Raw genomic sequence first — 23,620 nt, 5'->3', positions numbered from 1 at the left:
ACCCCCTCAGAATGCAGACAGAATAAAAGTGAAAAACTGTGCGTTACTGAAGTAGAAACAGGCGCATCGAACTGAAAAGTCTTTAAATTTATGTAGAACAAAATGTTGCATGTTTATTGGGATCTAATAGATATAACCTGATTACTTTTTTATGCAGTATTTTATGTTTTGTTTTTTTTTTTACATGTTTTTATGTTTTACCTCATTAGACAAACACCAATTTGCAATAATTTGCAATGTCCAGTGGAGAAAGTGTAGTAAATGAAATAACTTAATGCATATTTGATACATTTTCTTGTATTGGTTAAAGACACCCACTTAGGTAATCAAATTTGCCTACAAATTGACCATTGCATGGAAAAAGAAACACACAGGGGTTTTTAACTTACAGTTCCTGGTATAAAAATCGTGAAGTGGAAAAGTTTATGTGAGAAAACAGCTGTAAAATTACAGGTGTTCATGTGTGTTTATCTCTGCCCTCTCGCTGTTTCTTATCGTAGGCTCTTCAGGAGGCAATGATGAGCATGCTGTGGTGCTCAGGCAAAGGCGATGTTATCGATGACTGGTGTCGATGTGATTCCAGCGCTTTTGGCGCAGACGGACTGCCCACCTGCGCCCCGCTTCCTCAGCCCATGTTAGTAAAACCTGTATTCTTCCCCTTTCATGGATTGTGGTAAATACAATCAATTGTTTCACAGGCAGAAATTGTTCTCCTGCTTCAGCGGATTTGTGTGCATGCAGTGTTTTATTGCAACATTCCTGTGGTCAGCGCGTTTGTTCTCCGGCTCGGTTTGGGTGCTCTAATCGATCCGCTGAGCTGCCATTCATCGATTTCTTGGCATAAAACTTGTGTGCACAATGTTTTCAGTGACATAACTGCAGAAGAGAGCAGCAGAGTCAGTCAGACATTAGCGGATAAATGACTATATTTTCTGTTGACAGAGGTGTTTGTGACAGTGCAGAGCATGTTTTCAGTTGGATTGCAGTTGACAGAACAAGAAGGATAATGTTAGCTGTCAATTACAGTAATGAGGCCAGTGTGCTGAAAACATCTTTCAGTAAGTGGTGCGCTTGTATATCTCTGTCATTCTGTTGCCAGGCTTAAACTGTCTTACGCCTACGAACCCAGCAGCTCATTGGTCATCATGGAGTGGAACCACACGGAGCCCCCAATCGGTGTGAGGATTGTTGATTACCTCATCAGCCAGGAGAAGGTGACAGAGAGAACCGACCACTCTAAAGTTGAGACAGGTGCGTCAGTCGAACACAACAAATGTCAAGAGTTTGACCATGAAACACCTTTAGGTAACATGAATCACATTCATCCTAATATTCCCTGCTTTACTTTTATAGATACAAAGGTTTACAGGTGAACTAATAGTACACTGCAGTGAAAATGTATTTGGCACCTTCCTGAAAGTTAACCTGAGTAAATACAAAATGCAGTATTTAAATGAGGATTTTGCTAAATCATGAATTAATATTTTTAGGAAAGCTGAATTTATCGTCACCCAGGCCAGTAGAATCAAGGACGAAATGACAAACTGAAGTAAACTAAAAGAATCCAAAAACCACCAGATCACCACAGTGTAAAGCAGTGGCTCTCAAACTTGTCACATCGTTCCCCACATCTAAAGGAAACAACGACAGAAAAGCCGAGCTGCAACTTTCTTTACATAATAAACTAATTCACAATGAATCCTTCAGTAATTTTTGTTTAAAACAAACAACTTTCATTTCAAACAACTATTTGTGACTTTTGTTACTAGACTGCTTCATTAGTCTGCACCACCTCTTCAAAAGAAGCAACAAGTTAAACAGAATGTGAACATTATAAAGTTCTGTCTTAGTCTTATTTAAAAAAAAAGAAATCCAGAAACTTGTGAACAGAGATGAAAAATAAATAATTTAGTGAGAGTTTAATGCGTTTCACTCTTAGTGGCTGCAGTCAGCCTAGTTTGACTGCGGCGCGGCTACGGGGGATTTGGACGGACCTGAGCGGCATCCGCAATCATGCCAAAGTAGGTATCCCCGACAGAATTTGTTTCCTTGCGCCAGGAGCATTCGCTGGGCAGGCAGAGCGGGTCCAGTTGGCGCCGCCTCCATTGCAACCAGCTAGACGTGGAAGTAATGGACTGTTTTAGTGGAAAATGAATGTTACTGTTACTAATTACTGTTCAGTTTGTGGGTGACAACAGAAAATGATACATTTATTGTTCTCACGTGTTATTGGACAGGATTATTTCAATAAAGCAAGGAGATTTTGACTGATAATTATTTGTATTCTTCTGTAACTGTACAGAGCTAAAACCTCCAAAATGTCAGGAGTAGTGGGTCATTATAAGAAGTGTTTGTGAACTAAAAATCACGAATGTGGGATGTTGTTTGTCCGTGACTTGGACAGCCCAGTGTTTGCTCCCGACGCAGGGGAAACTAATTCCGTCGGGGGTACCTACCTTGGCACTTCTCCGTACACTTCTTTATTGCAGCTGTGGACTTACACATGCGGCTGCAGCTTTTCAGCGGATGCAGAGCAGATGTGCATATTAATAGCAAACTGCCGCAAATTTCTTGGTTCTGCCGTAAAAGTGATTCAGATGTTAAACATTAGTTCCACATGACTTTTCTGCCAGGTGACTTGCGCCCCACCTGTCACAACTCTGCGCCCCGCCACACACTTTAAGAACCACTGGCCTAAAGAAACAGGTGGGAAACAAAGCCACTGACATCTGTCAGTCTGGAAAGAGTCGCAAAGCCACTTTTTAGGCTTTGGGACTCCAGTAAACTCCGATGAGAGCCATTATCCCCAAATGGAGAAAACTTGGAACAGTGGTGAACCTTCCCAGGAGTGGCCGATCTACCAAAATTACTCCAAGAGCATATCGACAACTCATCCAGGAGGTCACAAAAGATCCCAGAGTTCATCATTCAACAATAACAAAGGGACTGGGCAAAAGTGGCATCCGTGGGAGAATTCCAAGGTGAAAACCATCGCTGAGCAAAGACAAATGGCCTGTATTTATATAGCGCTTTACTAGTCCCTAGTGTGTGTGAATGGGTGGATGACATATCCAGTCATCCACCCATTCACACACATGTGATGGCAGCTACATTGTAGCCACAGCCACCCTGGGGCGCACTGACAGAGGCGAGGCTGCCGGACACTGGCGCCACCGGGCCCTCTGACCACCACCAGCAGGCAACGGGTGAAGTGTCTTGCCCAAGGACACAACGACCGAGACTGTCCAAGCCGGGGCTCGAACCGGCAACCTTCCGATTACAAGGCGAACTCCCAACTCTTGAGCCACGATCGCCCCACAAACAACGCAAAGGCTCGTCTCCAAAGAACATCCTGACTATCCCCAGAACCTTTTGGAAAATATTCTGTTGACTGACGAGACTAATGTTAATGTTTTTGGAAGGTGTGAGCCCCGTTATATCTTCTGTAAAACTAACACAGCATTTCATAAAAACAACATCATACCATCTGGTCTGAGGCTTTTTGCTGCTTCAGCATTTGGACAACTTGTCATAATTGATGGAAGCATAAATTCTGCTGTACCAAAAAATCCTAAAGGTCAATGTCCAGCCATCAGTTGATGCCCTGAGGTTCGACTGCACTTCGGTTCGGTTCAGAAAACTAAAAAATAAAGGTGGTTGAGTGGACTAGTCCTTTGGCATGATCTTAAACAGCCTGAAAACTGTCCAACATGGCTGAATCATAACAATTCTGGAAAAATGTTTGGGCCAGAATTCCTCCACAGCAATATTAAAGACTGTGAAATGTGAACCTAACCATAAGTCCACCAATTTAGCTGCACCATATGGCCATAATTTGTGTGGAAGAAACCCTGGTTTAGAGATCAAAAGAAAGAAATGTCATCAAGCTGCAGAAAACACTATTTCCTGAAAAAGCTGCTTTCCATGGCAAAGGTTTATCCTGTTAAACAGCTTGACAAAAATGTTCCATTCAAAAAGGCTTTAAGCATTAATAATAATCTAAGTCAAAGTCTGTTTAGGTTTGTCAGCACTAACAGTACAAAGACGTCCTTTTGAGCGCTCTACCTTTGTGCAGTCTTAAAAATCACTCTTAGTTGTTATACAAATAATTGACTTGTCATTTATAATGCCACCACAAGATGGTGCACACTAGTAATAACAATGGAAGTATGTGTAATTTGTTCAGAAGCCTGATTTCAGGACATTTACTTGTGTCTACACAGCTGTGGCTGTTTTGGACACACTGTTGTTTAACTAGCCAGATGGCAGCTAGAGGCATTAAAGCTGCTTCAGTCTGCTTCACCTCTCACGTATATCAACACACATATAACATACAGTCCACACACTTAAGCTTTACAACAAAGGTTAGTCGCCTCTTTCTCCAAGCAGCTTTCATTAGTCCCTTAAAATGATTTCTGTTTGTTTTCACTGTTTAATCCGTAAGGATTCAGTGATTTACTTCAGAGGAAGTCAGTGAAGCAGCTCCACGAGCAGCAGGAGTGTGTGTGGCTCTGTCATCCATAACAGAGAGCACAGCTTATTTGGCCCTATATGAGTAGAAGCTGGCAAAACAGGGGCGGTTTATTTAAGCAGTAATGACCCAATCCATAACGGAGACTGTTAGGGTTCCCTGTGAGCACCAAAGTTTGTTGTAGCTTAATGAGAGCATAAACTGTATTTGTCAGACCAGAGAGGATCATTAATCAATACTGCGGGTTCAGAAGGGAGTGGAAAGTGTTTTCTTTATTAGTGGTATTAAAGAGAATGTGAGCTATAGTTTCGGCACTAATGGTTCGTGGCTATAAAAGATTGTATTTAGTCTCTATTTCAAGGCTTCTTCTTTAGACTGCAACTGAGTTTTGCAGCACGGTCGATCTAATGTGAGCGCTCTGTACATTTTACGGTTTATTGAAGGTAGCGAGAGGTGCTTGTGTCCTGCTCTCTCGTATTGGAACGATGCTGCATCTTTTTATTGATCGGTGAATCGCGATGGACCCTGATCACAGAGCATTTTCTTTAGCGCTATTGGAAAAACATGGTTGCCGTAGCTGCATTATTGCAGCTAATACTTAATGCTGTTACTTTACTAGTTTGCACAATTTACCATGTTAAGCATGAAAATATAGAGACTCTTTTCATCCATGCAAATGTACAACCTGCTGTGAGTTTAGATTCGTTTTGAGGTTGAACGTGCGTCATCAGGCAGCAGATGCAGCAGCACCGAAGACAGCAGAGGTGCACATTCTGGACAGATGAAGATTGTGGGGAATTAAAATTAGTTTAGCCGAGGACGAGACACGCATTCATAACAGCAGCTACACTCTGTTGTCATGGGATGATAATTCGTGTACTGCGGCAGAGACACGTCCAGCAGTCTGAATGAAATCCCAGCGGTTGGTGGCTCGAGCGCTCGTGAAAAAAACACAACAATAAACAGCAATCAAGAAAATACATATCAGTGCCCCAACTACATGTAAAGAAATTCAAATATACAGCGACAGGAAATCATAAATCTATTCCAATATCCTCAATAAACAGACTGAAAATGTCATTTTACTTTTTCAGTGCCTCGGTTGTTTTCTGTAGTTATATTTGTACCACGCAATCATGAATTTTCTTGTGAGTTTTGTATCTATTTTCTTCTACTTATACTTTCACAGCACTTCCCTGCTTCAAGCTGAAGTATAGATTGAGTCAGTGCAGCTGAAACAAACTGCTGATGTCCGTGAATTCAGTTCAGACGTCGGCTGATACAGAGATAAAGAAGAGAGATCATACCCCAAACAAGATGCTAATCTAGCACGCTGACTTGTGGCAATGTTTCTTATGGAAGTTAGCGGTGTAACACAGAGCCTGTGCCGCAGTAATGTTTCACTCTTTGGATTATTACAGCCATGCTCAGGTTTTCCAGTTTCTCTTGCTCTTTCTAAATCAATTGATGCTTGTTTCTGTGGTGTAATGTCAGCCATTCTCATTAAAGTAATAGAGATGACTTTTTTCACACAAGAAAATATCTTTTGTATCCCCTCAGCTCCACTAGCACCACATGGGGATAATTTCTTCAGGTTTTCCAGCCAGCTCCATAGCTAATCAGTGGCTCTGTCTAGACCCTTAAGGATGGCATAGATAATATGCTTTGTTCTCGCTGGTGTAACAGACTCTAGTCTCTCATTAATTGCTTCAAAACAAACTCACAAACAGCATTTGCCCAGGAGGTTTAATCCATCACTGCAAAACTGAAGCAGAAAATAAATTTATCAGACTTTCTTGCTCGCTGCCTGAAGTCCCGTTTTGTTTAGTGTCTGCTTGCAGAAAAGCATGACACTGCACTGTTAAAAGAGCTGAGTTTACAAATACTCCGCTTAAACCACTGGAGCCGTCTTTGAGGGTACTTCCTATGTCTAATATGCACTTTAATGTCGGCCTTAAGATTGTTGCAGTTTGTTTTTTTAGCCTCCTGGGTTTTTTTTCTTCTCTTTTTTTAATCGTCAGCAGTTATGTGAAAGTCTCTTTCCTTCAGGTATCTTTATTTTATTAAGAAATGGTGTATCTTTATCAAGTGTGATTTAGAAAGTATAAGCGCATATTTTGCATGTGGGTGTTTTGGATGTTTTAGGGGATATGGTTTACATTTTTGAGCTGAATAACACTCATAATGAATTTTTATTTACTGACTATTTTGAGTCCTGCAGATTTAATAAAGTTGGTATGTTATAAAATCCTGTTCAAGTAGTTCATGAACACATCAACCCAGCACATGTATGACGTACTGCTTCTACCAATTAACATTCACAATAGAGGTGTTGAGTTATACACGTATTGATATGACAGTCATAGTTTCAAGTGTATGAAGGCTCCCGTCCCATGTATGGCTTGGTCCTGCTACAGGATAACATCCTTGTGACTTGGAAAACTTTGTGGTTTCTTGTGATAAAAGTGAATTTTTCAGCAGCCCAAACAGTTGTGGCAAACAATTAACCATCCAGATGTGAGTGTATAAGAACCCCAAGCTCTCCATTACCACCTGTGGTTGGAAGGCAAGTAGTGACCTATGCAATTGCTCCTCTCAAACAACTCAGCTGTTACTTTTAATTGCCAACTAATTTATAAACACTGAGCGATTGCTAACAAATTGCAATCAGCTGGAGTCAGTTTGCACTCAAGACTGCAACCTGTCAGCAAAGCCTTTCTTTGCAGTTGGAAACGTGACTAAACTGGTTGCCAAATGTTTGTATTCTGTGCCTTTCTGCAGCTAAATCACTGCCCTGCGTCTACGTCACTATTAGTGAAGGGATTTCAGTTTCAATTCTGTGAGGCTCTGGCTGGACTGAATTTCTGTGGTCAGTAATAGATTTCCAGTTTATGTCGATTCATCACAGTAAATCATTGTATCATCATATGCATATAATTGCCAGCTTGACCCCATTCAATCACAAACTCAGATTGTGATTGTCTGATTGCATTAAAAGGCACTTTGAAGATGGCCACTGACTGTGAGCAGTTGCAGACCTGGTCCCCATTTTCAAAGTCAATGGGATTATAATTTCCTAGGACACTGTAGCAGTATTGTGGTCATGCCATGGTCTCCTTAATGTGACTGAAGCATAAGTTACACAATTAACTGCTTAACTGGAGCTTCAGCTCAAAGTGTCTACACAGTTTCTGGCAAACTCAGGTAAAGTTTGGGCTCAAATTGTGGTCAGAAATATTTTGTACTTGCAAATCAAATACGTATTTGTGAACTGAGTTTTGTAACCTTGTAAACCAAAATATCTGAATATGTTATGTTTGTAAAGATACAAAGCAAACAAAAGACTACGTGTAAAACTCTGCGCTCAACTCCCCGGGCTGTGTGTGACTTTTAACTTGCAAGTACACATTTTGACCCAATTTGTCTTTCTTTTAGCTGATTGGTCAATGTCATGTCAATCACAAATTGAACGATCCAATTAGAGAACAGATGGGTGTGTCGGTGCTTTGCTGAGCTCATCTATAGATGCACAAACATTTTCAGATATTTTGGTTTACAGGGTCACAAAACTCAGTTCACAAATACGCATTTGATTTACCAATTCAAAATATTTATGACCACAATTTGAGCCCGTACTAAAGTGACTCCCATTATCAGCGTTAACTTTTCTATTATTGCAGATACTTGTCCTGCACATCTGGGAGACAGGCTGTGGCTTTGGTGTCATTTCATCACTAATTTGTTGTTGGCTTTGGTCGTTGCTCTTTTGCTTTTTCTCTGATTTCCAAGAACCCTGAAGAGCTGCTCCGTTAAAGTATAAAGATACATGTGGCCATACTAGACTCCATATTTTAAATCTTAGTGTTTTGGCCACTGCCATGTTGGTTTTTTAGAGCCTTATATGGAGTGTCAAGTTATTAGCAAAGGCTAGCTAATTAGCAAGCTGCACAGAGATTCGGAGTATATCCTAAGGTTTATGTTGTTTTGTAGTTATGTGACAGCATGTTTCACGTCATGAGTGTCAAGAAAGTAAGGTAACGAGCAGTGGAGTTCATTTTTTTAACAGTAACAACCCCAACACTGCACTTATCGGCCAATTAGTGCTAAGTAAAAGTCTATTAAAATAGTTTAAATTGACAAAACCAAGGCACAAACTAGCAAGCCATGTTAGTCAGATCCAGGAGGATAAGATGTAAAATTAACATGAGATTCTGTTGGGAGCTGATAGACTTCTGGACGCACTGTGTGGCTTCCTCAGCACTGGCTTCACTTCTCAACTCCTGAAGTTGCCCCTCAGTCCACAGGTGTCTGTATAGTTTCCAGTCGGACTGACTGAGTTGTGTGGCAGAGAAGGACCCACTCACACGGTGTTGCAGGTTGTCATGTGTTTATGGCTAAGTGCTTTTGGACACATTTTACTCTGGCAGCTTTTCAGCTGCGTTCCCTGCTCAGCACAGCACACCGCTCTCCTCCACTGGTCCCAGCAACATCCTCAAAAAGGGAGACACAATTAGACGATGGAGGTCAGGTGTGTCAGTCAGCCCCTGAACCCAGTACTCCACCCCTCCCCTGCAACCAAACCCCGCCATATAGTTTCTTCATTTGTAACCATCAGATTTCTTTTTTCTAATTTGTTGATGCTGATCACTGCATAGTGACAAACTTGTGTTGTGACAGCTCTAAGCCTAAACTTGTTTGATTTTTGCCTAACACTGAAGTGCATGAGAAGTGTTAAGCAGGAAGAGACAAGCTGAAATCCTCTCTGATGCCGTACAGATAGGAGGAGGATGCAAAGAGAGACTGTGATTTCATATTGAAAAAAGCTGCCGGGAGCTATGCAGGCTTCTCCACCCACTGGAAAAGAAGCGCAAAATCTCAACGGCAAAACTCAAAAGCGGTTTGACTCCTCAACATATTTGAACCCTTTCACCTCCTTCACACTCAGCAGGCGCATAGAAGCTAACGTATAGGGTCGGGGGATTACAGAGTTTACTGAGATCAAATTCCATATCTTCGGGGCATTTAAGTTGTCAAAACTTTTAACGGCTCCCTCGCGCTGCCATTTGGACTCTCCGATGTGTGAAATTGCCCCGCGCTGCTCTAATTGCACTAAATGAAAGCTATCCAGATCTGGTTGTTGTGGCTTGGCTGTGTTAAGAAAAACACATACGTAATGTTTTATCACAGCTTGCCACCTATGCATCTCATCTTTAGTGGATGATTGATTGCCTGGGAGGACACACCCTGATGCGAACACGACTGAAAAGGGTGCCTGGGTGTGGATGTGGAGTTCAGGAGAGCAGAGTGAGAGCAGGGGAGACAGGCAAACTGAAAGATGGAGAGATCTGGAGAGCGTGGTTTTTATTTCAGCTGTCAGTCTTCTGTCATCTCCGAGAATACATCTCACACGATCTGATGTTCAATTCTTCACAGATCTCTTCTTGGCTGCCTCTACTTTCCTCTTCTGTTTTTTTCCTACCAGCTCCCTCATCTTTCCTCTCATCTCCTGACCCCTCCTGTTCCGTTACTTTTCTCTTCTTAACTCCTCTCATTTAATCTTTATTCTAACCACTACCTTTTTCTTATCCTTGCCTCTTTGCTTTCAGGTTTCCAGGGGAAAAAAGAGAGGAGAGGAGGCCAGGGATGGGGCCTCCTTTTTTTAATACCAGACTCATATTTCTTGCTTTTATTTTATCTTTATAATCTTCTCCTCCTTAGTCTTTGTTTTTTTCAAAGAGCATCCAGAGGGTAAACCATGGGTCAAACTAAACAACTATCTCATTAGTAAAACCTTTTCAAGCAACCATAGTTAACCTACTGCACTATAATGTACCATAATGTCTAAGTCACAGCTCTCTTATGACAAAGGAATAGTAAAACAGCTCCTCATCACGTGCAGGCTGTATTTACTGCGATAGGTTTTACAGCATGATAAATTAGGAGTTATGATGGATGCATTACAGTATCTTTGCACCATCTTTAATGATACTTTAACAGGCTTTGATATAACTGTGTAATGTGGCATTATAGATCATATTGAATCCCTGTTCTAAATAAGTGACAATGGAAATCCATCAGTGGTAATACAGAGACCTGCTTTACGCAGTCGTGGGCGTATATCCGCAGAATATAGTTTAATAAATAAAAGGCTTGCCAGTTCTGGTGAATGTAATGATGCTCAAACTTTTAATACTGTACAGCTTAAATGAACACCATCAGCCCTCTGGAGACAAATAGATCTGCTATGTTCCAGTAGTTTGCTAATTTTGCTGTTTTTCTGCCATCGTTCTTGTTTCCCCAGGTTTCCCTGTTAAAACTAAATAAGATATTATCAAATCAGGACCAAATGTTGGACTAAGAGAATCTAATGAACAAGAAGGCAGTGGCTTGACATCTTGACATAGATAATGTGTTTTGGGAATTTTCTCTCTATTCCTGCCTGTCCCTGTTACTCTGTCAAACGCATCGCCTCCTGTGGGTGGTGGATAAGGAAAGTTAAATTGCTACATGAAAGGGAGAATTCTTTTAAAAGGTATTAACCAATTGCTCGCATATTGGATTTGCATGTTAACACGGTATGAGTCATTTGTTTTCACACTGGTAATGCTGCTCTTGGAAAACCCTTCATGCTACTTCAATGGATGTAATAATATTTCATCCCTGAAGTTAATCCTCAAATGTCTTGCATGATAAATTCCAGAAGGACGGTGAAAGCAGAACATCCATTTATGGGAAAAGATCTGCAAAGACAGTACTGCTCATCTGTGCTGGAAACAAAAAAGATGACCACTTGCTTTCTCGGAATGCACAGCAGAAACAGATGTTTGCTACAAAACATCTTTTAAGCTGCGGTCTTTATCTATGAAGCACAGACCCGCTGACAGATGCACGGTTGCATTTGCTGTCCTGTAATACCGATAAATCTACACACAGTACATACAGCTGATGATCAAGAGAGTCCAGGTCTCGACTCGATGTTGAGCTGACAACACACTGTTTGTGCGGTAATCTCTTTCTTAACAAGCTTCAGGCACACAAGGTGAGATCATAGCGAAAGCGCACACATACGCTCACGCATATGCACGGTCCCAAGCAGATGTTTGCAAATAGGAAGTCTGCTTTAAGTCAGAGCACCACTCGGCTGGATCGGTCTCGCTGTGAAAACAAACATCCCCTGAGCTGGAAGCAATCCAATGATCTGACGGCTTTGATCACCCGGCGAATGAGAGGTTTGCTTAGGGTCAGTAGAACTCGGTATCCCCTCAGCAAACACATTACTCACCTGTTTACATCATACACTTACACACAGACAAACAGGCCGACCGGAACATGTGTGCCTTATCCCCAGACCAAAATTGGGAAGAGCTTCCTCTTAGCGCTGGCAATTTCCTCAGAGCTGCCACTGCTTGACCTTTCCCACCTGCTTTCTCTTTACTGATAACACTGCAGCACAGCGCCATCCAAGTCAGGCCGGTCGTTTCATGGGTAGCTGGGTGTAAATTACAATCCATTCGTCAACATGTTTAATGTAGTTTGCATGCTTGGCTTTACCCAACACCTCACTCCTTTAACTGTATGTCCAAAACTTGCCTTGGAAAAGCTTGAGCGCAGAAGGACGAACAAAAAATAATAATTTGAGGATGTTTTGAAAAAGAGCCCACTTCACCCTCACTCCACATGAAGGTTGAGTCTTTACCCAATGATTTGATCCAACTCACCGCAGATGGTCATCACTTGACAGCTCTACACTTCTCTGTATTTGGGTGCCCGGCATAAAAACACTTGATGTTAACTGCAAAGTTCCTCATCGGTCTTTGATCTGGCAACTTCCTAGCACGCACACTTGTGAAACACCACATAAGTGAAGACGTGTCGGTAAGTCCGCGCCTGGTATCTGGATCAATAATAAATACCGTTTGATTTTAAAATTCCATCACTTTATCTTTTCCAACATAAGCATCAGTGTCTCCCTGTGGGTTTCAAATTGAACCCCACCCAGGGATTCCAACAAGGCTGGCTTCTCTGAATTCATGTTCAACATAGAAACAGATGGGACTTGGAGCTTTCTGCTCTAAAACAAGCAAGATTCCTATAGTACTCGAGAGCAATCATCCAAACATTATAAAACAGCTTCTTACCTTGGATAAAAGGTGGGATGGAGAGATTCTTTCATGCTAATCTTGCTTTCCTGACGTCATCTGTAAAGGACCATAAAGAGTTTCCTTCTTAACTGCAAAGTCACAAAGTTGGAGAAGTAAATGTTTAGTTGATAATTAGCAAAAGCTGTGGCTCAACTGTTCAACACGATGCAGTGTTAAAACCACTCTGCCTCATCACAGCAGCAGATTACTACTGACGTGTTTAAAAAAAGCTTTACTGTGAGAGTGAAATGCATTTAAAAAGCCTTCAGTGGGATAAAAGACACACTATCTAATCTCTGACTAGCTCTCACCAGAATCCTGTTTCGTATGCTGGATTAGGATGTAGGGCCATACGCTTCTTTTCATGAAGGCATTGCTGAACTAACCAGTCACAGTGTCCTACTGATTTAACCTTGAGGAGAGCTGCTGTACAAGATTTCATTAGATACACTTTGATTAAAAAGCATATGCAATTCTAGAGGCGTTATAGAGACGCACATTTTTTATGTCAGAAGCTCCACTGATAAGTCAGAGTCTCTGCCAAACGGACATGGGATTAATGATAGACAGTTTGGTGATTGTGTTCAATTCATTTTCCATGTGGATTTGTGGTTCTTCGTGTAATTATAGAGTGCAAGAGTGCAGAGTGTGTATGGAGTTAATACCTACAGTACATGCAAATGGACAGCAGAGTGCACTGTGCTTGTGTGGTTTGGAAAAATAAGGCCTTTTACTGCATTTACCTCAAGTGGTGCCACAGTTTGAATGGACTCAATTGCTGCAGATTTACATGTCTACACAGTCACATTGCTTGTTTTTCTCACCAGTAACTCCGTTTAGCACAACGAAAGTGAGTCAATTAAAAGTCTGAAGATATTCTTAGAAGTTTTGAGACAAAGAGAGGTGAGGCTGAGATGGTTTGGGCATATGCAAAGGAGAGATGGTGGATATATTGGACAAAGAATGTTGAATATGAAGCCGCCTGGAGGAAACGAGGAAGACCTCAGAGGAGATTGATGGATTTTCTGTTATTTTTGTTTCATTACATTTGTAGTGTGATTGGCATTGCTTACTCTCTTACCATAGTGCGTTACCGGCTGGTTCAATAAAGATCACCGTGTTAGCAGATAGTTGTTAAAAGCAAGGTGTATACGGTTTTTATAGTGACAAATAATAAAAACAAGACCCTACAATAATATAGAGAAAAGCCCAGTCAGAGACCCACTATGAGCAAACACTTGGCGACAGTGGGAAGGAAAAACTCCCTTTTAACAAGAAGGAACCTGGGAGGAGCAGCCATCTGCCACAACCCACTGGGGGTGAGACAGGACACAAGGCACACTGTGGAAGAAAGCCATCATGGGAAATCCCCCAGCACCCTAATCCTGTTACAACGTGACTAAGGGAGCCAGAGATTTATAATAATTAATGATTTAATTAGAATCAAATGCATTAATTGTGTTAATTAAATTATTAAACTAGAATAAGATAAACTCAAGATGTCCCATCAGTGTCTGTCAACAATGTTTCATAACACTTGATTATTTTCTCAATGGTCTTGGTACCTAATTGTTAGTTTTGCAAGTGAAGTTCCAGGTATTGTAACCCTGTAAGCTTATTTGTAACATAAGAGGATTCGATGCTGAACTTCAGTGCCTTCTTTACAGGTTTTTAAAAATTATTTTCTTTACGACTATTGTAATGCATAATGTAATCATTGTCCTTTTTTTTTTATTCTACCAGTTTTCTGCAGTCACCCCAGAAAAATCAATGCTTGAAGGCCACAGTAGGATGAAAATGATCATGAAACTGCAGGACACTGATTTAACCTTTATGTTATGTTAACCTTGCTTTTATAGACCAATAATCAGAACGCAGCAAGATGGCAACCAGCTGAGTCAAGTTCCCTATTGCAAAGAGACGTGACACAAAGACTTGCACCCAGCAACGCAACTTCTCAGCAAACTGTGTTTATAAATTTTAAAGCAGTTAATTGCAAACTTTTGCAATTCTCAGAAAGAATATAGTCAGTCAGTATCAGACTACAACTGTTTAGAGACAGGTTGCCAACTACATTGGTCGCCCAAAGTTTGAGGGTGTTTTATGCTCAACCATTGGGTTACAACAGATGCTTGAGTTGTAGACCTGAAACACTGACTGTGTGTGAGGAAAGTGAGCTAAATGAAATATTTTGAGCCTATCCCACCTTTGACAGGAGAGACAGCTGACGCCACACTGCAACCCTGAATTGGATAACTGGAAGAAGATGGATGGAAATGAAAATAGCACGGATAGAAAGTAAAAACATTCTCTGCGTTGCTTCTGAACATTTCTCCTGTTTACAGAGCTAGCTGCATTTTAATCAGCCGCGGGGTCTTCACTGTCTAATGTAGCTGAACCCAGCAGTCACATAAAACAGTCATTAAGACAGAAAATAGTCGGTGTTCTGAAGCCTCAGTGAAATGAAAAAAGTTCACACCAAAAAGCAAATGTTGCCGTCGATGAATTATTTACTTTTATTTATTTCTTAATTTTTGGCAAGTTCATAAAAAAGTGGGAAATCTGCGTGATCTGGATGACACAGCATCAGGATTCAGCTTCGCTAAACACGCAAGGAAGTAAAGCATTTGGCGCAAATCGGCGTGGATTGACACATTCGTCAACATAGAAGCATATCCGTTGCGTGAGACAAACACCTGATGGACAGCCTGGATACTGAAGCACTTAAAAATGTCGTCAGCACGAACTGTCCATAAGAGACGGCAGTTCTCTCGAGACAAACTGGAAAGAGAAAGATTTGGACTTGGAGAAGCTAAACAAGCCAAAAAACCCTCCATATAAACCACATATAAAGCAATGATGAGTGAACATGCAATGACAGGAATGACACGCATGGAGCCTTTACTTAAGAACTCCTGTTGTGTTGTTGCTAGGCGCATCCGCCCTAATCCAAGGTGTTCCATTCTTTTATTGATTCGGCCAAATCGAGTTTTAGCGTGCAAAGCCCTCTCACGGTAACTGCTATCAATTTGGTCAACCTCACTTCTATCAAATTATAAAACAATTTATCACCCCTTTGTAGATACAAATTACACCGCTGTGACGCAAATGCAGCTTTGCAGCATACATATCAAACACAAATTGAGAGAAGGCAGAAACAATTTGGAGAGCTGTTCCTCCTTTTTTTTCTTCAACATGAGGCGGTTTATATAATTAAGCCTTCAGCCGGTCCCATACTCTTCAACCTCATCTTCCTCTTTCTGTTCTGTTTATTTAACAATTACCCCTTTATCTTCAATGAAATGCTGGTCTTTAGAAGTTACAAACAGTCCCGTGCATCCAGCCAATCTCCACGGTCTGGTAGTGGTTGTGACCGCCGCTGGAGTGCCAAAAAATAAAAATGAAGGGCCCGTCAAAGATCAGATTTTGTTGTGTTGTCGGCCGCTTTTCCTTTTATCCAACGGAAAGGTAGATGACCGAGTCCAGATGTTATTTGTTAAGGGTGTTGCTGCCAGTTGTGTTGGTGTGGCTGCCAGCTGCCAATTACAGCTAGTTACAAGGAAGCTGTCTGCTTTAACAGAAGTGGATGAAATTCCAGACAGCCCTTAGTGAAACCTGTTATAGGGTGGAGAAAGGATCTCATTTGAGTCTTTACCTTTACAGGCAGAACCTGTGTGTGTTTGTGTGCACATATGTGTTCTTTCCATGGGCTTCAGGGTCTCACGTGTCTCTCTATAAACCTGACTTCACATTAACTATCACGGCACATTTTAAATATCATTTGAGTTGAAGCAAGTTGCTTCCACAGCTCCACAGTCACATGCCGCACGAGTCACTGGCTCTACTTCGACTTGTGAATGAAGCATCCCAAAAGAAATCTACACTTTTTGGCTTTATAAAGAAGTATCACTGTTGAAAATACACTTGCATCTTTTTGCTTATGAATTGAGGTAATTGGTATTACTTCAGTAATACACTTAGTACTGCAGAGTTGCAACAGTTGGAATAGTAGTCCTAGATTTGATCAAGCCTAATCGTGATGGCTTTGTTCCACTTTACGTGCTCAAAATCAAAATCTGTTAGCACAGACTCAATCTAGCTGCTGCTGCTTTAGCCATACGCGCGATTCGGAGCTACTAAATCCAGATAGGCAGTGAAAGCTGCAACATACTTTTTATACTTACAGTATTTCTTTCTCACTGGATCAAACTGATAGGAAATATCAGGTTGAATTAAGCTAATGTTATAAGCCACAAGCAGGCTGTTTTTTATTTTGGAGTCAGAGCAGCAGTATATGATGCAAAATTTAACAGAACCTAACATGCAGATTTTCATGAAACGTGGCAGAGAGGTTTAGCAGGGTTAAAGAGAGACCAGCTAAATATTGGTGCAAATCTGGTTCACTTTCATTAGGACTTCTAAATAAGTCAGTTGTTGCTATTTGCTGCCAGGTGCCCTTCTAGTTTTCAGATCAAACTATCTGATGTTTGACAGACATTAAGTTTCCACAGTGAAAAAATTATCAAGCACCTGTCCTTTCCATTAAGAAGCAGAGAAAAACAGCCGTGGATTGGCTGCATAGGTCTACACACACATACACACACTTGCACACTAAGGGTCCAGGCCTGCAGAACTGAACTGATGACAGCAGGCATGACTTCAAAAGGTGAGACATCCCATAACTCACATCATTCTCCTGGCAAACCTTGATTTTTCCAGCCAATCATACTCTAAGAATGCTGAGTAAACAATTCCAGCTGAATGACAAGTTTCTCAGAGCACCTTGATTAGATCTAAAACTGGTTCTTTGGAATCTGCATGCAGCGTGCACGGTGACTCTACTTGACCTACGAAGCCGCACCTAAAGGGTCCTGTGTCGATGGCTCTCCGTGTGGATGTCCGTGCTGTAAATTTGCACCTGAGTGGAAGGTCTACCAAAAAAATCCAACTTTACTCAAATGATCACTGCGATCATAGAAACGTATTTGAAAAGACAGCAAACACAGAATTTGTGCCACTGCCAAAACCTTTAGCCATGACGGTAGTGTTCCATTCATGTTTCATTCATCCATTCAGCGGATCCATGTCCCTGGGTGTATATGTAAAATAATCAGCAATAAAACAGAAGATATATTTTATCCAAAGATTGGTGAGATTACTGTATTACAGAAGTAGCTAGCACATGAAAAACTATGTAGCCAAAGAAAATCAGATCTAAGAATACAAACAGAATCGCTCAGGAAGGTAAAAAAAAGTCAAGAAATCAGATGTGATGCAATATAATGTGGAGCTTAATATGCAAAAATCAAACAAATAACCACGGCACCATGTGGCAGCCACGCTGAAGCAGATGTTAGAGAAAGTATTCAGCTCTAGTCATCATACTCTAAGAATGTTGCAGACCCACCTGCAGAGGGTGGCGCACAGTTGGCGATGGATAATCCACTTATTATCCATCGCTATTCACCACAGCCACGGTTGTTTGATTCACCTCTGTGGCGTCTGATGGATACAGCAGAGGAACAGTAAGTAACGTGGATGAAGTGTCAGGGCCACAGAAGTCTTCCTTCACAGTTGCACAACTACTACTAATAATAATGTTAATATTCCATTTATAATACTTGCATACTCACTACTGAGAAACTCTCCCGCAGTGTCTGTTTACAACCTTTGCTGTGTATTCAGGAACTACCGAGCTATAATTTCCTGTTTCAGGCTGATTTAGTGATTTTGCTAAATAGACAAATTTACAGCCCTTCCCAGCTGAACCTTAAACCGTCTACCAATGTCATCCTAGGATAAGCCGGTTGGCCTTCGCTCTACAAATAAAATGCAGGCTCATGTTTCTCAGATACTGGGAAGTAAACGCTGTTGAGAGACAACACATCAATGCATTGTGAAAAATCAGAGTTGACACAAATGTGCGCGATTTCTCTTCTTGCCAGCAGCTTCTTTTATTTTATATTTCTGTGACAGCCATAAATCTTTGTATATCCATGTTCCAATTTTTATTTGAAGCATCATTCACCTCCTGTTTTGGCACAATTTGTAACCTATTACTTATAGCGAAGGCATATTTCTCTTTATTCCACTTTTTATTGCACCAAATGTTGAGCAATGCAGACTTTAAGGACTGTGATTGACAACTGCTTTGGAAAGTGTTCCACAGTGGAAATTGGCTCTTCTTTATGTACTGTGCCTCATAGTAAATCAAAGATTTGCTCTCTTAAACTCAGGGAGTATTGCGGAGCTATTCGCAGAATGTTGAATCATAATAACCCTGGAGCAAACAGGTTTGCAGCCTAGGAGGAAACGTTAATGAAATCGCTCAGGACTCAGGCTAATAGATCAGATAATGAGCTAATATCATGTAAAATGGTTTTCACGTACACTTTCCCGTACTTAGTTTCATAGTGGCCGAGCCAGCAGTTCTCTAGCATCCAGAATCAGTTTCATCTTCATCTGTCAGCAATCATTTTGTTTCTGTGTACATTTTTATTCCTATTGTGTTGAGTCATGTCCATAAATGCCATGGCAGCACACAGTGTTACCGCTCTCCTTTGACTGAGGCATTTGTTATAGATAATTTAGGTGCATGTTTTGTTCTTTTGGCCTGCAGGCCACCCACTTCATGCATTGCTGTCATCGTGACAGTGCACCGTGGGGTTCCCAAAAACTGGGCTGTATCTATTGGGCTGCAGTTCTGCTGCTTCACGTGGTAAACTGGCAGGACGGCTACAACTCAGAGGGAAAGATTGGGTAAAAAGTAAATGGCAGTGCTTCAACCCACATCTTGTGTGTCTCAGTCCAAAGCTAATTCAAAGTGTCTATGGCATTTTCATACTTTCAGACGTTCATGTCACCACCAGCTCTGAGTTTTAATGAGCTTTTGTCTTTTGTGTGAGCAAAGGTGTGTTAAAGGATTCATGAACTGTTGGCTCGGATCAGGTCTTCTCCTCCTCCTGCACAACTTTACAACATGTGAGAACGGCAGTTTGGGAGTAAGAGTAGACAGGGATCCGAGGACGTGAGAATGGATCACCAGTACGCACTTGGCTAGTAATTTTCCAATCACAGGAGACTGACACTGCCAAAGGCACCTTGAGATCAGTGATTGAGTTGAGGCCAAATGTGCAACATAGTTCAAAGGAACACTATGTTTTCTAGACTAGAATCATTCCTATTTATCACAACGTGGGGTCCTAGAGTTTGGAAATACCTTTGTTCAACTTTGCTCTGAGCAGAGTCCAAAAAGTACAAGAAACATGAGCAGTGTGATGTTTCAGATGGGTTGTAAAGTATCAGTCAGTATAGCCAGTGTATCACTTTATTTGGGGCTAAAATTACAACTAGCCCATACACAGAGAAAAACCCAGCTTCTCACAACTTGTGTGTCGATCTCTTTTAATGAGACTGCTCTTACAGACGAGCATTGGACAGATACTGGCATTTTGAAGAAGAACTTCTTGTGGATAAAAAGGAGAACATTGTTATATTGTGACAGGGATTTTTGAATTATGTATCCAGTCATGATCACATTATTTCTCAATGTAATTATCTCAACTAAATAAGTACTGGTTTAATAAGATTTACTAAGGAGACTTTTTAAGAAATTCTCATTTGTGTTTTCCCTGGATAGGATTTCCTTGGTGGACCACAGCGGTGGGATATATCCTGTTATCTGCATTTTCGGGATGGTGCACCTGCTATAAACCTACAACTCTGTAGCTCTGTTTATCTACTCGCATTCCCTCTAATTCAGACATCCAAACTGAAACACTGGAGGAATGATTGGCTGAAGTGCTGAAATTTATCATGACTGGACTTGGTTTCAAGTGGTGAACTTGATACAAACAATAACAGCTGTTTTCTACACCGACGTAACATTTTGTAAGCACTTTTAACAGCTGGGGAATTGTCACAAGCAACAGGTTCTCAGTTCAACACAACTTTAACAACTTTGCCAAGCTAACGGGATTTAAGATGCTGCTCGAAGAACACCGGCAGCTGAGTTTGACTGCAGTGTTCTTCCACAATTTGAAGTTTTGCTTTCATCGTGTTTGTTAAGTTTAGTTAAGTTTAGTTGTATTTGAAAGCTACGTGTTCTAGGATATGAATGAAATTTTATTTATAAAGCACCAAATAACAACAGTCACCTTAAGACTTTTTATAGTCTAAGGCAAAGACCCAACGATAACAGAGAGAAAACAGAACTAAAGAGGATTTGAAATGAATACAGTAAAAGTTTTGGTTTGTAGGCCAAATGTCAGAACAAAACTCAGAGTGTGATTCACTCTGAGTCTCTCCTTTTTAGCATCTACATGGGTGTTAAGATAAACAAGTAGAATTATAGTATCTGAACTGACGACTATCTATCACCAGGCGGATGATAAATAAGAAGCCTGAGTCTGACAGAAGACTTTCGGATGAAATAAAATGTTGTCTTGGTCCTTGGTTGATTAATAAGCTAGAGTGGAAGATTGCTGCTACTCCTCCTCCTCAGCCTCTGACTCTGACTCGGGTGTTGACCTTAACAGGTGACTATTGGTTATAAATAACATCTTACACAATGATCTATGGGGTTGTTTTCTGTGGGCCTGCAGACTTGTTATGATGGATGGCTAATTCTGAGAATTCATATTAATATGGTATTGTCTGGTTATATCAGAAATCTTCTTTCAGTATTTGATCCATATATTTAGCACTTTTTAAGATAGAGCCTCTTTTAATGTGTCTAAAATGTCTTTGCTATGTTTCTTCTTGCTGTAAAAAGCAAAGCAACTAAAAGGGGATGTAAACAGTACCTCCAGTGATATTCTTTCCATTTCTCCAGCCACTAAAAGAAAACATGGATAAAAGTGAAAGTCACATTCAGTATTTTTTAATTTGAATGAAATGCATTTCAGTTATCCTCATAAATGCCTCCAGTATTAGACAGCTGTGGTAAACACAGCCTGTTTGTAGCACAGTAGTAAATCTCCACTGAATTATAATGTTTAGACAGACAGTAACTGTACATGAAGATTGATGTTGGATGCAGGTTCCCATTTAGAGCATTACTTGCACAGAGATTGAGAGAATTACTTCACATATTCTCGAGCTGCATCCTCCAGAGAAGGTTCAAACACTGTTTCCTTTTCATATGCCTCCTTACGGAGGAGACAGATATAGACCCACAGTGTCACTTTTCATTTACATCTCCAGCAGCGGTTATGTCTTTCGTTCAGTAAACCCCTGTTTTTCCTCCTGCTCTGTCTCAGTCTCACTTGTTTACTAGCTGGTGACACAGAGGAGGTTGACATAGATGGCCACCTTTGAGCACCTGTCATTCACACATACACATATTTTCACACGCAGAGGTGAGGTTGTGTAAAGTACGCACAGGTGACCACTTCAGGGTGTCCATCACTTCACACACAAATATTGCATAAATAAACACAGACAGGGAGTGCGTGTGCCGCGGAGGGTCACCAGTGACCACCTCAGAGCACCCATTGCTTTACACGCCTGTGCATGCACACAGATTTGGGTTTTCCAAAGAGAGGGTTTTTCCTAATGTACACACTGCCAGCTGGGAAAACATAGATGAGATGCTGAAGAAGAGGTGCTGGAGGTGGAGGAGGAGCAGGGGGCCAAAATTCAGAAGCAGTGTGTGAAGCACCAAGTACATCCCATTAGTCACCAGCTTGATTCAACACATCATTGTGGACCACTCTTCTTTACGATTATTGAGTTCATCGAGGTTTTCATCTATTCATTCGTTTAATAGGGTTGAGATTTAGACTTTGACTAGATCACTGCAAGACCCATTCTTTTCTTGTTCAGCCATTCTGTTGTTTTTTATGCTGCTCTGCTTGAGATCATCATCCTGTAGTTTGACACAGTTTTGGCAAAACCTAAGCTATTAGACAGATGGCCTCACAGTTCACTCTAAATACTTTGGTATACAGAAGAACTCATGGTCGACTCAACAAGTTCAAGGTGACCACCAACATGCTTGGCAGTTGGTATGAGGTGTTTGTGCTTTACCATTGTGCATTTTGGCTAAACATCTGCACTTTGTCTCCATCTAACCAAAAGACATTGTTCCAGAAGTCTTGGGTGTTGTTCAGCTACAACCTAATCGGTGCTGCCATGATTGTTTTAGAGAGAAAACACACTCCTCGCAACCCTTCCAAACAAACCATACCTGTTCAGGTTTTTCATGAACTGAGACTTTGAAGCCAAGACGTAGGTCTTTTTTATATTTACTCAGAGCATGTCCACCCCAGAGAAGACCGACTATATGTTGGATTCTTTTCACCTTGTGAATAATACATCTTACTGTAAAGCGATAGTTTTCAATTGTTTGGAATTGGCCTTATAAATTTGATAGGTAGCAACTGTTGCTTCTCTAAGATACTTGCTGGTGTCTTTTCTCCTTGGCATTGTGGTAACACAACACCTGAATGCTGCAAACCTGCAAACTGCCTCTGCTTTTAGAAGTGTTAACACTTGCTGATGATCAGTTAATACAGTGTTTGATTAGCAGGACCTGCTAAGAGGTTAGCCTCTTAAATGGAATCACAGACTGCTTCAGCATTTCGGCTTGCTTTTTGTTAAATAAATGATGGCATGATGTTGTTTATCAGAGGTTGTATGTTACCTAATCTTGAGACCTGATTGTGAGACTTTTTTTCAGGAGAGCACAGAAAGGGCTTACACAAAAAAGTGGGAGGTAGAGGTGGTAAAAGAAAACTTTTACCTAAAATGTTAGTGTTGAATGTGCTGAAAAAAAGTGGGTGGACGCTGAATGAATAATACTCCCTTCGCAGCATGCAGTGTCAAGGTGCCCTTGGACACCCATCTGCAACAGTAAAGTCACTGAATGGACTGCATGTTTACAGAAGTGTTGGTGTCACAAGGAACACCGTGTTCTTTTTGCCTTTCTGTAACCAGGGGGGACCCAAATCCCAGTAGCTGCATTCAAATGTTAGTGAACATGCCTATTTTTCACTTCATAAAATCT

The 23,620-nt window shown here is 41.1% G+C and overlaps 1 protein-coding gene across 1 annotated transcript in view; it reads left to right on the top strand.

The window, feature by feature from the left end:
- The window catches only part of astn1 (astrotactin 1), a 466,944-nt gene that overhangs the window by 413,706 nt on the left and 29,618 nt on the right, over positions 1-23,620 (top strand). Inside the window, exons 19-20 of the mRNA XM_013911994.1 lie at positions 501-634; positions 1,100-1,251. Coding sequence (XP_013767448.1) covers positions 501-634; positions 1,100-1,251 — 286 coding nt within the window. The remainder of the gene's footprint in view (positions 1-500; positions 635-1,099; positions 1,252-23,620) is intronic.

Source organism: Pundamilia nyererei, unplaced genomic scaffold (assembly GCF_000239375.1).
Source record: "Pundamilia nyererei isolate P.nyererei 1_Seehausen unplaced genomic scaffold, PunNye1.0 scaffold00077, whole genome shotgun sequence".
Lineage (NCBI taxonomy): Eukaryota > Metazoa > Chordata > Actinopteri > Cichliformes > Cichlidae > Pundamilia > Pundamilia nyererei.
The sequence above is the reverse complement of the archived record's forward strand: the minus strand, read 5'-3'. Positions and strand labels throughout refer to the sequence as shown.